At 32.6% G+C, this 13,369-nt stretch overlaps 1 protein-coding gene across 8 annotated transcripts in view; it reads right to left on the minus strand.

The window, feature by feature from the left end:
- Positions 1 to 225: 225 nt before the first annotated feature.
- LOC105429529 (protein Skeletor, isoforms B/C) overlaps positions 226 to 13,369 on the minus strand; it is a 68,982-nt gene continuing 55,838 nt past the window's right edge. For 7 of the 8 annotated variants that reach the window (XM_089079884.1, XM_089079891.1, XM_089079888.1 and 4 more), the window contains exons 5-12: positions 8,910 to 9,148; positions 8,300 to 8,480; positions 7,855 to 7,875; positions 7,386 to 7,746; positions 6,792 to 7,112; positions 6,330 to 6,453; positions 5,913 to 6,207; positions 226 to 5,766 (exon numbers count right to left, since the gene is read on the minus strand). In XM_089079884.1, the coding sequence (XP_088936010.1) occupies positions 5,617 to 5,766; positions 5,913 to 6,207; positions 6,330 to 6,453; positions 6,792 to 7,112; positions 7,386 to 7,746; positions 7,855 to 7,875; positions 8,300 to 8,480; positions 8,910 to 9,148 (1,692 nt within the window). In that variant the 3' untranslated portion in view covers positions 226 to 5,616. The remainder of the gene's footprint in view (positions 5,767 to 5,912; positions 6,208 to 6,329; positions 6,454 to 6,791; positions 7,113 to 7,385; positions 7,747 to 7,854; positions 7,876 to 8,299; positions 8,481 to 8,909; positions 9,149 to 13,369) is intronic. The other variant, XM_089079885.1, reaches the window with a different exon arrangement.

Below are 13,369 nucleotides of genomic sequence, written 5' to 3' on the forward strand. Positions count from 1 at the left end.
CACTTAGAACTCGGTTTTACAGTTGACAGACACTTCTAATCTCGCATCTTGATCGCATAATATACATTCACATACGACAATATGTACGTACGGAATGCAAGAATAATAACATTTGAAATCAAGCGATTCATCCAATAGAAATCTGAACAAATGCCGTAATACATTGAAGAGCTGTAGTGATATGATTTCATTGTATATTCTATTCTATTGTCAAAAAGAACGATGTTTCTTTTTTTTTTTTGTCGACGGGAACAGTCTTCTTTTCACCAAAGTTTTTTCTTTCTTTATACATATGGCTTTGATTTTGAAAAACCGACGCGTGCGCCTTCTAAGTAACGCTACAAGTCAACTGAGAGAGAGAGACACATTTATACGTTACATATAGACTATATGAAGAAAATTAACATTTTTTTCGACAAAGTCTCCTATCTACTAAATAATCGGGATTTTAACGACGCTCGCGTGCGCCGCGACCGACGTTGACCGATTTTCCTTTTTATCTTACGAGATATGTCAAATTACGATTTAAACAGTAAGGATTGACTTCTCATTAAATGTTTCATATAGTGCTCGCGATGACGAAATCATGAGCTATTTAATATCTTCAATAATCTCTAGGCGAACTTACTTCAGGATGAATGAGGAGCTACAGATATTTAGAATAACTTTTTCTAATGTATACATGAGAAAATCATCATAAGTTTTTGTCTCAATAATTATGAGATGGAGATCTGAAGAAAAATATTTAGATCTTATTTAGACCATGCCGAGAGATGACTTAAAAGCATTATATCGTGTGAAAAACGTAATGTCTGAAGGATATATTTTTCTCAGAAATTCTTTGTTCATCTAATTTCTCATTCTCTTTTGGATGTCTTTAGACATCTTTCAGCCACTTGCATTGCTTGCGTTCACTTGAAATTAATTAAATGGACATGCTTGCTAATATATTTGATCGAGCGCTCGAGAAAATCGAAATTATTTCCCATTTTTCAGCACGGTGTTATCTAATGTGACATCCGGCGTTGAAAAGGGAGTGTCATCATGCCAGGAAATGTGACTTCGGCAAACATCCCTACAGATATTTTTGCCGAATTCAAACTCGCACTGTGATCGTGCATTTACTTGAAACAGGAGATAAACGAGTATCTTGGATAGAATGCGCGTATCTTGGATAGATTAGACGATTAGTGGAAATAGTTGTTAGTTAAGCTAGCCTAACACGTAAACGTTGAAGAGAAACGAAAGGGTTGACAATTTTAATATTTCTCAGATACAGTTTGACACGCGCGCGTTAATTCTGCAGGACGATCAATTTTTGATTGCCAGCTAATCCTTCGACTCGCTACGTGAGACATCGTGATTTCTTTTTAGTATACATATGCGCTTTTCTTATGCGGAACGGTGTACCTAAAAGTGCTTAAAAATGAGTGTTCTATTTTCCAATGGGACCACCGATTTTTGCAAAGCTCTCATTCTTTCTATGGAACGGATACATCAACATCGATTGGTGTAATACATTAAATCTTCAATTTTTTCAATTGTTATTAATAAAAATCAACTATATACTTAATAAGCAAAATATATTAGAGTATCAATTTCCTCTTAACTTGGATATTTATCCTTATAAAATTAATAAATATCTTTAAAAATATTAATAAATATTATATAAATATTAATATTTAATAAATATTATAAAAAATTGTTTTTAAATTATAAGACCAAAAAGGTCTTTGTTTATTTGAGGAGTAGAGAAGTATGATTCAATAAATCATTATCGATCTTTTTCCTTTCCCTTTTCGTTGTAAGAAAATAGAAAATTAATTAACTTGCATTTTTCCGAAAAAATAATTCTATTCATAATATAAAATATATAATAGAAAAAGGAAGATAATTAGCGCTGATGTTGTTGCAACCGTCCCGAAATTGCAACTTCATACACCACAAAAAGAAATTTTTGCGGGACGCAATATTTGCAAAGATACTAAGCGCAATATGATTCGACTTCGTCGTATCGTACATAATAACAACACTTCGTTCCTTGCTTAATACAAACTTTAAAATAACTTTATCTCAAACCCTTATAGCTATTTATTTTCCTTACCGAGAAGTTAGTTATAAGACCGTTCGTACTTAACGTTTTTACAGTATATTATCTGAAATATTAGTCTGCGCGTATACAAAGCTAGTTGTACAGTTTTGAAACGCATGTAATAACCGCGTGAAAAAGTGAAATTAAAATGGAAATAAAAGCTTTTACAATATCGCATTACATTAAATGTTAAAATTATAAGTACAGTGATTAAGATTGTAAAATGGTAAGTATCAATACTAACTTATAATTAGTTCACATTCTTCATTTCTCTTTTAGCGTTTAGCATAAAATGTACATGATATATCGATATATTATTGCAAAAACTTTGTGATAATTTCTAATCGGAATATATCAGTATTTTTAATAAATTGGTATTATAAAACAATTATAGAATAATTATTTTCACAGAGTAAAATCACGACATTTCTTGTAATATTTCCACGCGTAAATACAAACTTTGAAAAACGTATGAAATCTAAGAAGGCATTAAAACGCAAAACGGAAGATATGCTAAGACATTCCAAAATTTTTTTATAAAATCTATCGTTACTGTGATTATATAGCTAGTTTTCATTGGAATCCGTTGTTTATGGAAAATTGCGTAAATTACATTCGTGATAATGCGATAAGAGTGTCATTCTATCTCACCGTACCTTTTGTCGCTCCACGTGTCTTACATAGTAACCGTGCATGGATGGAAGCTTACAAGTAGACCATTTTAGTATATTAATTCAAAGATAGATCTAAAGTTGTAAATATTACGCGCTAAATACCACTAATAATTCGAAATCACGTTTGAAACTGTACAACATTGACGACAATCGCTCGCATGCTATTTCGGATGACTAATATTTTGAATTTAGTCGCTCCAAAGGCGCTCCCACAAGCACATTTCACTTATCCTCATTTTATACGTATTTGTTAATGTACAGTAATATAGCCGAAAAGTTTCCTTAGTTTCTAAGCTATTATTTGTCTCTTATGAACTAACAACTTGGGACGTCATCGGGCTGCTCCCTGGAAATATAGAAGTGTGCACCAACCAACTGAAGAAATAACATAAGGCAAATAAAACTCAGAAATGTAAAAATCATTTATTAACAGACAGAAATATGTGAATATTTCCTTTTTGCGAAATTAACTAGTATAGACATATAACTGTATCGAGAAAGAAACTTTGAAGAAAAAATAATTATTTGTAACAATTTGTTAAAATTACAATTTTTTTCTGAACATTAACTTATCATTAATTGTTGAAATTAAAATAAAATTTTATTTGTACTCATACTACGAGCGATATATTTATCTAACGTTTTTATTGTCTATATATTATCCTGTACATGATGCGAATGGAACACTTCATCTACGCGACTTACGACTTATGTTTTATTGCAGAATAATACACAGTTTATAATTTGTCTCGTACATTTATATGGGCAAATGATTGATTCATATATATATGTCATTTGTGAATTTGTGAATTATGTGAATTATGTGATTTTTAATTGTAGCGATCTAAAAAAGAAAATAAATCCTTTCCTGGGAGCAGTCCGTTTCTATTGTAAATCCTGCAAGTTGGTAATTTATTATTGTCATTCACAGAAGTAGGAGTTTTATCCACTTACACACTAGAATCTGTTACTTTCAAATGGTTTCCTTAGTAAAAAGAAACAAACAGATGAAAAATATAGCGATATAGCCTACATCTCGAGCAGAGATCTCGGTTATTGATCGGGATTGTTCTCAAGTATTGTCTTATCGAAAATTCAGCGACACAAACATCGATTAAATGTTCTTATTGTCATTTATTTACTTACACGGTAATTAGTACGAGTCCCTATTTAATGCTTTCCACTTTTCTTAACATCTTGCCTTTCGTAAAGCTAGATAATGTAAGAGAGTTTCTGATCTGTATATGATACTTGTGTATATGCGTATGTAATTAAATACTGGTCTTCGTGCGATAAGCGGTTAAATCGCAAAGAATTTGCTGCTGCAAATTTTGTGGACACCCCGGCACTTGGGAGCTGCACACACATTTAAAACTCGACATGAGAGACGTTACGCTAAATTCACTACCCCTAAATTGATTATGTATTTCGCTGATTTATCTTGGTTGCACGTCTTACATATCCCTTGTACGTTTTGCGATATGAATTTTTTTTTTTTTTGATAATTTTATATTTCCTTTTTTATCCTTTTATCCTTTTTATTTATGGATATTTATGGATATTATTCTTGCCATTCACAAAATACCCACAAACGCATTGCTTAAATTATGTCGACATAAAATATATAATAAAAATCATATATCTGAAGAGATAGTTTTTGAAATACTTTCTTTCGTAATATTTTATATAAAATATAAGCCGTAGTTTTATGCATGCGATACGCTTCACGCACAAGAGACCAGTTCCAAAGTACTACGCGGTGTCCTTTTGACGAGTGGGTCCTAATCCTTGTAATTAAAGACATTTATTATCTGTACCCAAGGCACATTTTATACTATCATTCCGTTTTAGGAAGGTCCACTCTATAGTATATACATATTATAGCATTGTTACACGTATAGGGGATAGTTTGTAACTTGCACATCGCCCTTAAAGTATTACTTTTTCTTTACTTTCTTGTACATAGTTCACATTTCGTTAGCAATCTCTCTTCTCTTTCTCTTTCTCTTTCTCTCTCTCTCTCTCTCTCTCTCTCTCTCTCTCTCTCTCTCTCTCTCTCTTTCTCTTTCTCTTTCTCCCGATTGACTACACTACATATTATTGTCAAGTCGACAGCATTTATAAATGTACTTACATATCGTCGATTTAAAGTTATATTAAGATCAACTATAGCTTTGTGCAAAATTTACATTGTACATGCTGATGCATCTCCATTCCTCCGCATCAAATTTATACCTATAGTTACATACTAATCAGCTCGTCCGCGGATATCGTTTTAACATATCCTTCCCCTAATAATGAACAATCGTTCGTTATTGTCACGATTTCATTAATTACCCAGTTCTAATAATTATTGTCAGAATTTTTTTGGTTACTCCTGATCACGATTATTGTCAGAATTTTATGATTTTTCCACTTCTAATCATTATTGTCATCCTGATTATTAGATATTGTCAGCTCAATTTTATGTCGAAGAATATAGAAATTTTGCGTCCGTGTTCATACATGTATATGTGTATGTATATATGTATATGTGTATATGTATATGTTATATATAACATATATCATATATATATATATATATGTGTGTATATATATATATATATATATATATATATATATAATATGAAATATTGAATCTGATAAGTCTTAAAAATATTTTGCTAATCTCTTACCTTACAAGTAGATCTTACATACTAAATACTTTCTTACAACCTTGTATGGGTTTCGCCGATTTAACAATCCTGCGTATAGTGTAGTTTTTGTGATCATCTTAAATCGATCAGTTTTCGTCATCGTCTTTGTCTTCTGCTATTCTTGTTCCGCGTTGAAAGGAGGAAATGCAATGATTCATCTTGTCAATAAAAGAAGCGCGATTATGGACATCACAAATGCCGTAAACGTAGGCGACATTTGACGTACACCGTTAATGTTGTTCTGTGATTGGTATCCCGCATCGACGACATGAATTTTCCAGCCCAAATGTTTGTGCGTGAAACACTATGTAAAAAGATGTCATATGATAAAAAAGTTGTAAAGAAAAATCTAAGAACTTTCAATAAAATCACCAAAGCAAATTTATATATTTGCAAGTATTCCGAATTCGCAAATATTCGATTTTTGAGTTTTTTCTTATAACTTCGTACCTGATAGTAAACTAAGTCCGGCGTGTTTTCATCCACGGTCCATATGAGCTTGGCAGGCTCGCCCTTGTCACACTTGAGTTCGAGCGTTTCGAAAAAGCTCTTAAACGTTTTGTAATTATCTGCATTATCCACTGTAGTACGGACCCATTCGCAATAACGGCCAGCTGCAGTTGGTCTCATATATCCATTGGAATCAAATTCTACGCCAGCGAATACTTTTTCCGTCGATTGTTTGTCTATTTCCTTTTGTCCGAGACCACCCTCCGAACTGTCAGTTATATAGAATGGATGGTACCTATAAATACATGAACAATTCGCAGCCATGTATTTAACAATATCATATTGAGAATATGAATATCTCGCATCACATACACGCAGTTTAAATGAAATACTATCGTGACTAAAAATATGACTCACCTAGCAGGATTAGTAGAATCTTTCCCACCCTCCACAATAAAGGTATAAGTTTGTCCTCGCTCGACGGTGATCTCCGGAATTAGCAAATCATTGATATACCATGCGATACCCCAAGAGGGTGAACCTAAATTGCAATAAAAATCATCGATTAAAGTGTCATTTTAAAAATGAGAAAAAGTTAAAGACAATTTTCAAATTATTACAATATTAATATTATTTAACATTGTTGTCCTAAGTAACAGTAAAATAATTAATAAATGCATCTACAATGTTTCTTAATACAATAGATATTATTTTTATAATAAGATGCTATATTTTAATCAAGTTTTAATTAAATTTTATTTAATTTCATCAAATAATTTTGCGTACATGTAACATAACATTATGGTTTTATTTTTTTTAGTAAAGAATAATAAATTAAATATACTACATAATTTTATTACAATATGTCATAATTCATACCTGTGATTCGTGCATAGCCTTTTTTCGAACCTGTCGGCCCAATTCTTGCACTAAATTCAGTTTTATCGGTGATAACAGCCGGTACCCAAGGTTCGACTTCAGGCGCATCCGGAATATTGTATAAGGAATTTGTACATTCGTGAACATTTCTTGACGTGAAATCAATACGAATATCCTCGGTGGTCTTATCGAATCTCTCATGAGCATTGGCCTCACCCAATGAGTTCAGAGGTCCTATGGCAGCGATCACGCTCGTTTCTCTTTCCGGAATCATCCTGTCCTTTTCTGGCTCGTTGGTCCTCAGCGGACGCGTATACGTAACTGCAATTAAAATAAATCGCACCACATCAGCGAGCATTTTCCTGTTACTTTCATGTACTTAATATATAAAAAAAACAATAAAAAATTATTCGTAAATTTTATTATACTATTATACTAACTATTTCACTAATATTAAATGTATATTTTATATCTTATAGTATAAGATTGTTTGTTTGAATTATACAAAAAATTATATAAGGTAAAATATGGCAATTAGCTATACATTATTTCCTGTTCTTATATGTAGCTTCGTCATTTATAACCCAGACATACCTGTCGTCACGCCGTTTTTTCGTTCTCCGTGCACGAACACTGCGTCATTTCTACCACCAATCCTCCGATCCGGGCATACGCCCCTCCTGCCGTCGCACTGAGCTAGGGCTGTCATGTAGTAATCCTCGGCGATAAACTTGCCCGTTTTTTTATTATATCCGATCACGACGACATCACCGCCAATCATCTGGGCCGTACCGTCCTGACCTGACAATCCGAATGCCACGTATTCGTCCTCCTTGATACGCCCCGAAATCCGAATCTGCACGTCCTCGCCTATCAATTGCCATTGCACTTGAACACGACCGTTCAGCATCTCCTTACAGTTGCTCACTTGCTTAGGTGTCGGTGTGCTGCTCGTCTGAAAAAGAAAAGATCGCTATCCTGTGACCTGTGACTTCGTCATGATGGATTGTTGTCCGGCAAAATCACCCACACACATCGCGATATATCGCGATATTATACTTACTGGATTGTACCACCACGGCGGCTGTTCCGTTTGAAAGTTAAGAGAAAATTAATATTATTAATAATGAGAATATTGTAACTCTGAATTTAGATGACAATGATTTAGCTATCAGGAAGACACAAAATGAGAGCTTTCTTAAAATAAAATCTACATACGATCTCAATTAGCTTTAAAAAGACTTATATGATTGCTTAAAAAATTGAAGCGAGAGTTATGTTAGTACAGATTCTAAAATATTAGCGGTTTATTTTATCATATAAACGTAAATGTCCCTCTTCCACAGTTCATTCAATACGTCTCCATTAAAGCGAAGCTTTTCATCATGTATATCAAAGAGCAAAGTCGCGTATATTATCATTTCATAGTGAACGTTAATGAGGATACATAAGGTACGAAAGTTTAGGGCATATCAGGTCGGCGGATTGGAGAACTCATTTTGGTTTACCGTAATTTTCGTCTGGCCGAGAGCTGGAGGAACGTCGAGGTCCTTTGGAATTAGAACATGCCCGAAATTGTGTCTGTATTCAACGCACCACACCGCGAGCCAGTTGATGTCGTACACTGTCAAGTTCCCTGGCAAGACGATCTCAATGTCCTCTCCTTGATATCCTCTTAATGGTGCCAAACTATCAAATTAAATGAGATTAATAACCATCTCACTATGTTGAATAAACTAAAGTACAAATCCAGAGCTTTTCTAAAATATCAAAACATATTTTGACTTTTCTAGTCAAATCTAATATAATGCTCTTTCTTTAACACACACACACACACACACACACACACACACACACACACACACACAAAATAAATTCTATTAAAAGTAATTATATGAACATCAAGATAATTATATGAAGTTTACTAAAGCTAAAATAAATTTTTAATATGTATAAAATAAACTTGTGTTTAAGTAAAATTATACTATAAAATTTTAGGTATTTCTTTTTTTCTCGTATAATTTTTATGTAACTTCAAATTTTTTATGGAAAATTAAGGATAATAAATTTTATACTTATATTAATTAATTGTTTTATATTATTTGTGTTTCAACTGACCTGCCCACTTCATTGGGAACTTTGATACCAAAGCGACTGGGTTCTGAGCCATTGCCTACCCAGAAATAAGCGTCTGGTCCGCCACCATCATAATGCAAATTTGGAATGTAGATCGTTTTGCTGTCTAGAATACTGATGTTGCCACTGCGAAGGCCGTGCGCCAATCTCGAAAATTCAGGAAGTACTTGCAATTTCGGTACCTTCAGGTCAGGCGGTATGAAAACGTCACCAAAATCGACCTGGAAAATGTGGAAATAGCATATTTATTTCTTATGCACAACGATTTCAACTTAATTCTTTATCACATTCTAGTTACTTTAGAGAGAGAGAGAGAGACTGACTTTTTAGTAAGTAAGTTTTTCATATTGTTTCCCAATTACCTTTTATATTTTATATTGATTTTTAATTTTTATTCAATTTAATAATTTAATTTCAATAATTTACAAATAATCTTATAATTTTAAGTAAATTATATTAAAAAAAATGTGCATGATAACTAAAAAGCTACTTTTACAAAAAAGAAAAAAACATGAGTAACATATGTTAAATCGTATTATACATATTATAAATATTTTTTATAAGCTTTATATTAAAGTTATTTTATCAAAATTGTCCCGGCAAACCCACTAATTTAGTCTTTCAAAAGCATGCATTTATATCGTGATGTCGTTGAAAGAGTCAATCTATCATCCCCTACCTAGCGTTCGAGTTGACGTGCCGATGAGGGGTTTTGGCTCGTTTATATTCTAAGTACCGTCAAACGTCTTAGTAAGGGACATGAAGAAACGTGAAAGAAGGAAATCGGGAAAAGAAAGAAGAGAGAAAGAGAGAGAGAGAGAGAGAGAGAGAGAGAGAGAGAGAGAGAGAGAGAGAGAGAGAGAGAGAGAGAGATAAAGGAAAAGAGGACGGCAGAAAGTAAAGAAGCAAGTTATCGGTCGAAGGTTCGTAAAATCCAAGAAACCGATTCCACTCTCCGCACAGCGAGCAGGGACTACATCCGTCCTCTTTCTCTAGGGAGCGTTTTATGGAAGAAAATTCAACGTTCACGACGATTTCTCAGCTCATTCCTCGAACAAATCTATTCGTGAATGGCGAAATAGCGAGGTTATATTATACCAGCCTTCCTCGAGCGGATTTTCTTCGTTTTCTGTCTCGCGAGAATAATATAATCGAGTTTCTGCAAAAAGGAGATTCTCCTTTAAAGAGCTTTCCTACATAAGCAAACTGCTACCTCAGTTTTTTTGAGATCAGTCTATATAAATATATAATAAATAACAGGCATAAACCAATAGACATAAACGTAATAAATGTTTATTAAATATTGTGCATAATTATTTTTGCATGAGAGAACTTATATGTTTTTTCATGTAATTTATTATTTTCATACAATTTATTATACATAATATATAATGATATTTTTATATTAAGTATTTTTATAAATTTCTTCAATCTTGTGAATATAATGGTTAACTTCTTGTAACTCGTATCTTATAATTGTATCATAATACGTTTATGTGCAAACAGAAAAAAATTAAAACAATATAAATACTAATAAATATTTACTACTTTATAAATATTATAAAGTATAAATTATAAATATTAGTCGAATATATTAGTCAAGTATATTATAAATATTAGTCGAGATCCTTGCTCTTTGCAATTTTATAATCAGCAACTAAAATTGTAATTAAAATTGAAACAACAAGTTTAATTGGGTTGCTAAAACAGAAATTGGATAAATGATAGCATCTCTATATGATATTAAATCAGGGAAGTGTGTATGTATGCGAGAAATCTTAGCCCGCAAATAGTTCGCTAATTAAGATTACGTCTTTGAAATCGCACTGAGGTATGATTTTCCTTAGAAACACCTTTCCGCGAGGAATATGCTCTGGAAGTTGCAGAGTACATTTTGCAGAATTCTGTGGTACACAAATCAACGGCAGCGGAGTTTCTTCAGTTTTGCTGAAGTTCCTTTGTGCGATATATGGCATGACGGCAATTTCATCTCTAACAAGCACAACCGGCAAAATGGCTGGAAAATTTGACGTTTGCACGTACCGACTCCATCATTTACATTTCCATTTCCGGGAAATACTTTACTCACATCCTTTGAAGTCTAAAAGCCCTTCAGCTCCTCGTAATTAATTCTCTCTCCAATACGGATTGCCTTTCTTAACAAGTTACCAAAGATACTAAAAATCCCAAAATACTAAATAAATAACCAGATCGTTCTTCCATTTTCCAACAATAAGATTTCAATTATGCTCTTATAAAAATTGTTATTACTGAGAGAAAACGTAGAAAATGATAAGCACAAACGTTAACTAAGGTATTTTCAAATATCATATAATATATACAATGGTATCATAACTTATGATTTTAATAAGCAAATATTAATTTAATTCCTTCCATTAAACATGTTTTAACGTCAAATTTGAATTTCGCTTTACCCCAGTCTCGATTTGTGTGATTTGCGAATTAAACATATACGTAATTACGTTGTAGAAGTTATTAATTAGCAATTAATTTGTGATATGCGGTTGATCATATCTAGATGTTACGCGATCTTTGTAGAAACGATTTATAAATAGAGTATAAGAAATTCTTCGATTTTTCACAGATCGTTTTGGGGCTAAATCAACATCACGCGGTCGCCCACTAATTTCATCATTAATAATAATTATTATCGACGAGTTGGGATGAACTCCCTTGAGACTCCAAAATTTGCATGCGCATTAATCCCATTTCGTTTAAGGGATCGTCAATCATACCGCCCTCGACTGGCTGATGGGCTCGGTGTATGTTGAGCCCAGAAATGTTCTGTACGAATGAAGTACGGGGGCTGTTAATGGCATTTTGAATGGAGTATACTTAAAATTGGCCTTGCAACTGCACCTCTCCCCCCTATTATAACCGAATGAAGACTACAATTAGCTATACCATTATTTTAAGGAATTAGTAAATATTTAACGTTAAGTTCGAAATGTTGCCTAGAAAGAATATTTCATTGCTGATAAAAAAAATCGAATAAAATATAAAAATTAAAATTCTATAAAAAAAATTAAAATATTAGTTTCATCGTAGAATAATATTTGTTGCGATACCGTTTCTTCAATAATTTTAGTATAAGTCTAATCGATAACAACCAAACACTGCAAGTTCCGAACTGAATTTACGCTGGTAACTTCGACTGATTCAGGAGACTGCGGTAATAGCTCTTTGTGGAACGACAAGAAATTATTCCATTCAGCGACATTAACCTCCTACGTCGACGCGTATATCGACAGTAAATTCGATAACACCTACGTAGCTTCCCTTGGATTATTATGGATAGCCTTTGGTATTAAACGATGATGTAGCGAAATATGCGTACTTCCTATTTGCCGAAATAAACGCCCACCTGTCGACATGTTGATTCGCATCCCACGTCACAACTTATTATAGACTAAATGAAAATTCATTGATTATAAAATATATAGTTCTCATTAGAGAGAGAGAGAGAGAGAGAGAGAGAGAGAAAGAGAGAGAGAGAGAGAGAGAGAGAGAGAGAGAGAGAGAGAGAGAGCGCAAGAGAAAATTATCTCGACTATTTCAAATAGCTCCCTACCGCATTGAAAGTCAGACTTCATTGAAAAAAAACGAGATATTTTCACATCTAATTCAAATAACTTTGTGAATATTTTTCAATCGTTTGATAATAATTTTATTCGAAATTTATTATTAAATGTAAAATAACATGACACAATTCAAAAAAATGTTATGGGATTGGAATATAAAACTGAGATTACATTTGCATAACCAAGACCATTCATATCTATACAATTAAAAAAAATAATTTTAATTGATAACTATCATTGATCTACATATCTTATTTTTTAGACATGTACAAATTGTAATAGGCATGACTAAATGGAATGTGAGATGTGTATTAATAAGAAATTATTTAATATACAATTCTTTTTTCTACTGTAGAAAGTATAACGAGATATATTCGTATTATGATCGGATTATCAAATATCCGATTGTTATCGGTGTTTTAAAACCACTTACACCATAGATTCAATCGCGTAGGTATCGTGATACATAGTATCACTCGATAACGAAATATTGCCAATAATTAAGAGAGCGGCACTCAAAGTCGAGTGCACTCTCAAAAAAAATCTGCGCGAATCGACGCAAATTATAATTCATATTATATTATATAATATATATATAATGCAAAGTAATAATATATGGAAATTGGAATAACAGATTCAAGATATAAGAATACACGAGCATAAATATAACTTTACTTTATTGAAACGTGGTTTATTTTTATCGAGATGAACTTTTCTATCGAAATCTATTATTTTATCACGAATGTGTAACTCTAAAAATTCGCATCAAACTCGCATTCGTATAGTTAACAGAAAAAGAGAATAAATTGATTCTTCTAAGACAGAAACAAAATTCAAAGT

This window comes from Pogonomyrmex barbatus, unplaced genomic scaffold, assembly GCF_055798465.1.
Source record: "Pogonomyrmex barbatus isolate J1 unplaced genomic scaffold, ASM5579846v1 scaffold3, whole genome shotgun sequence".
Lineage (NCBI taxonomy): Eukaryota > Metazoa > Arthropoda > Insecta > Hymenoptera > Formicidae > Pogonomyrmex > Pogonomyrmex barbatus.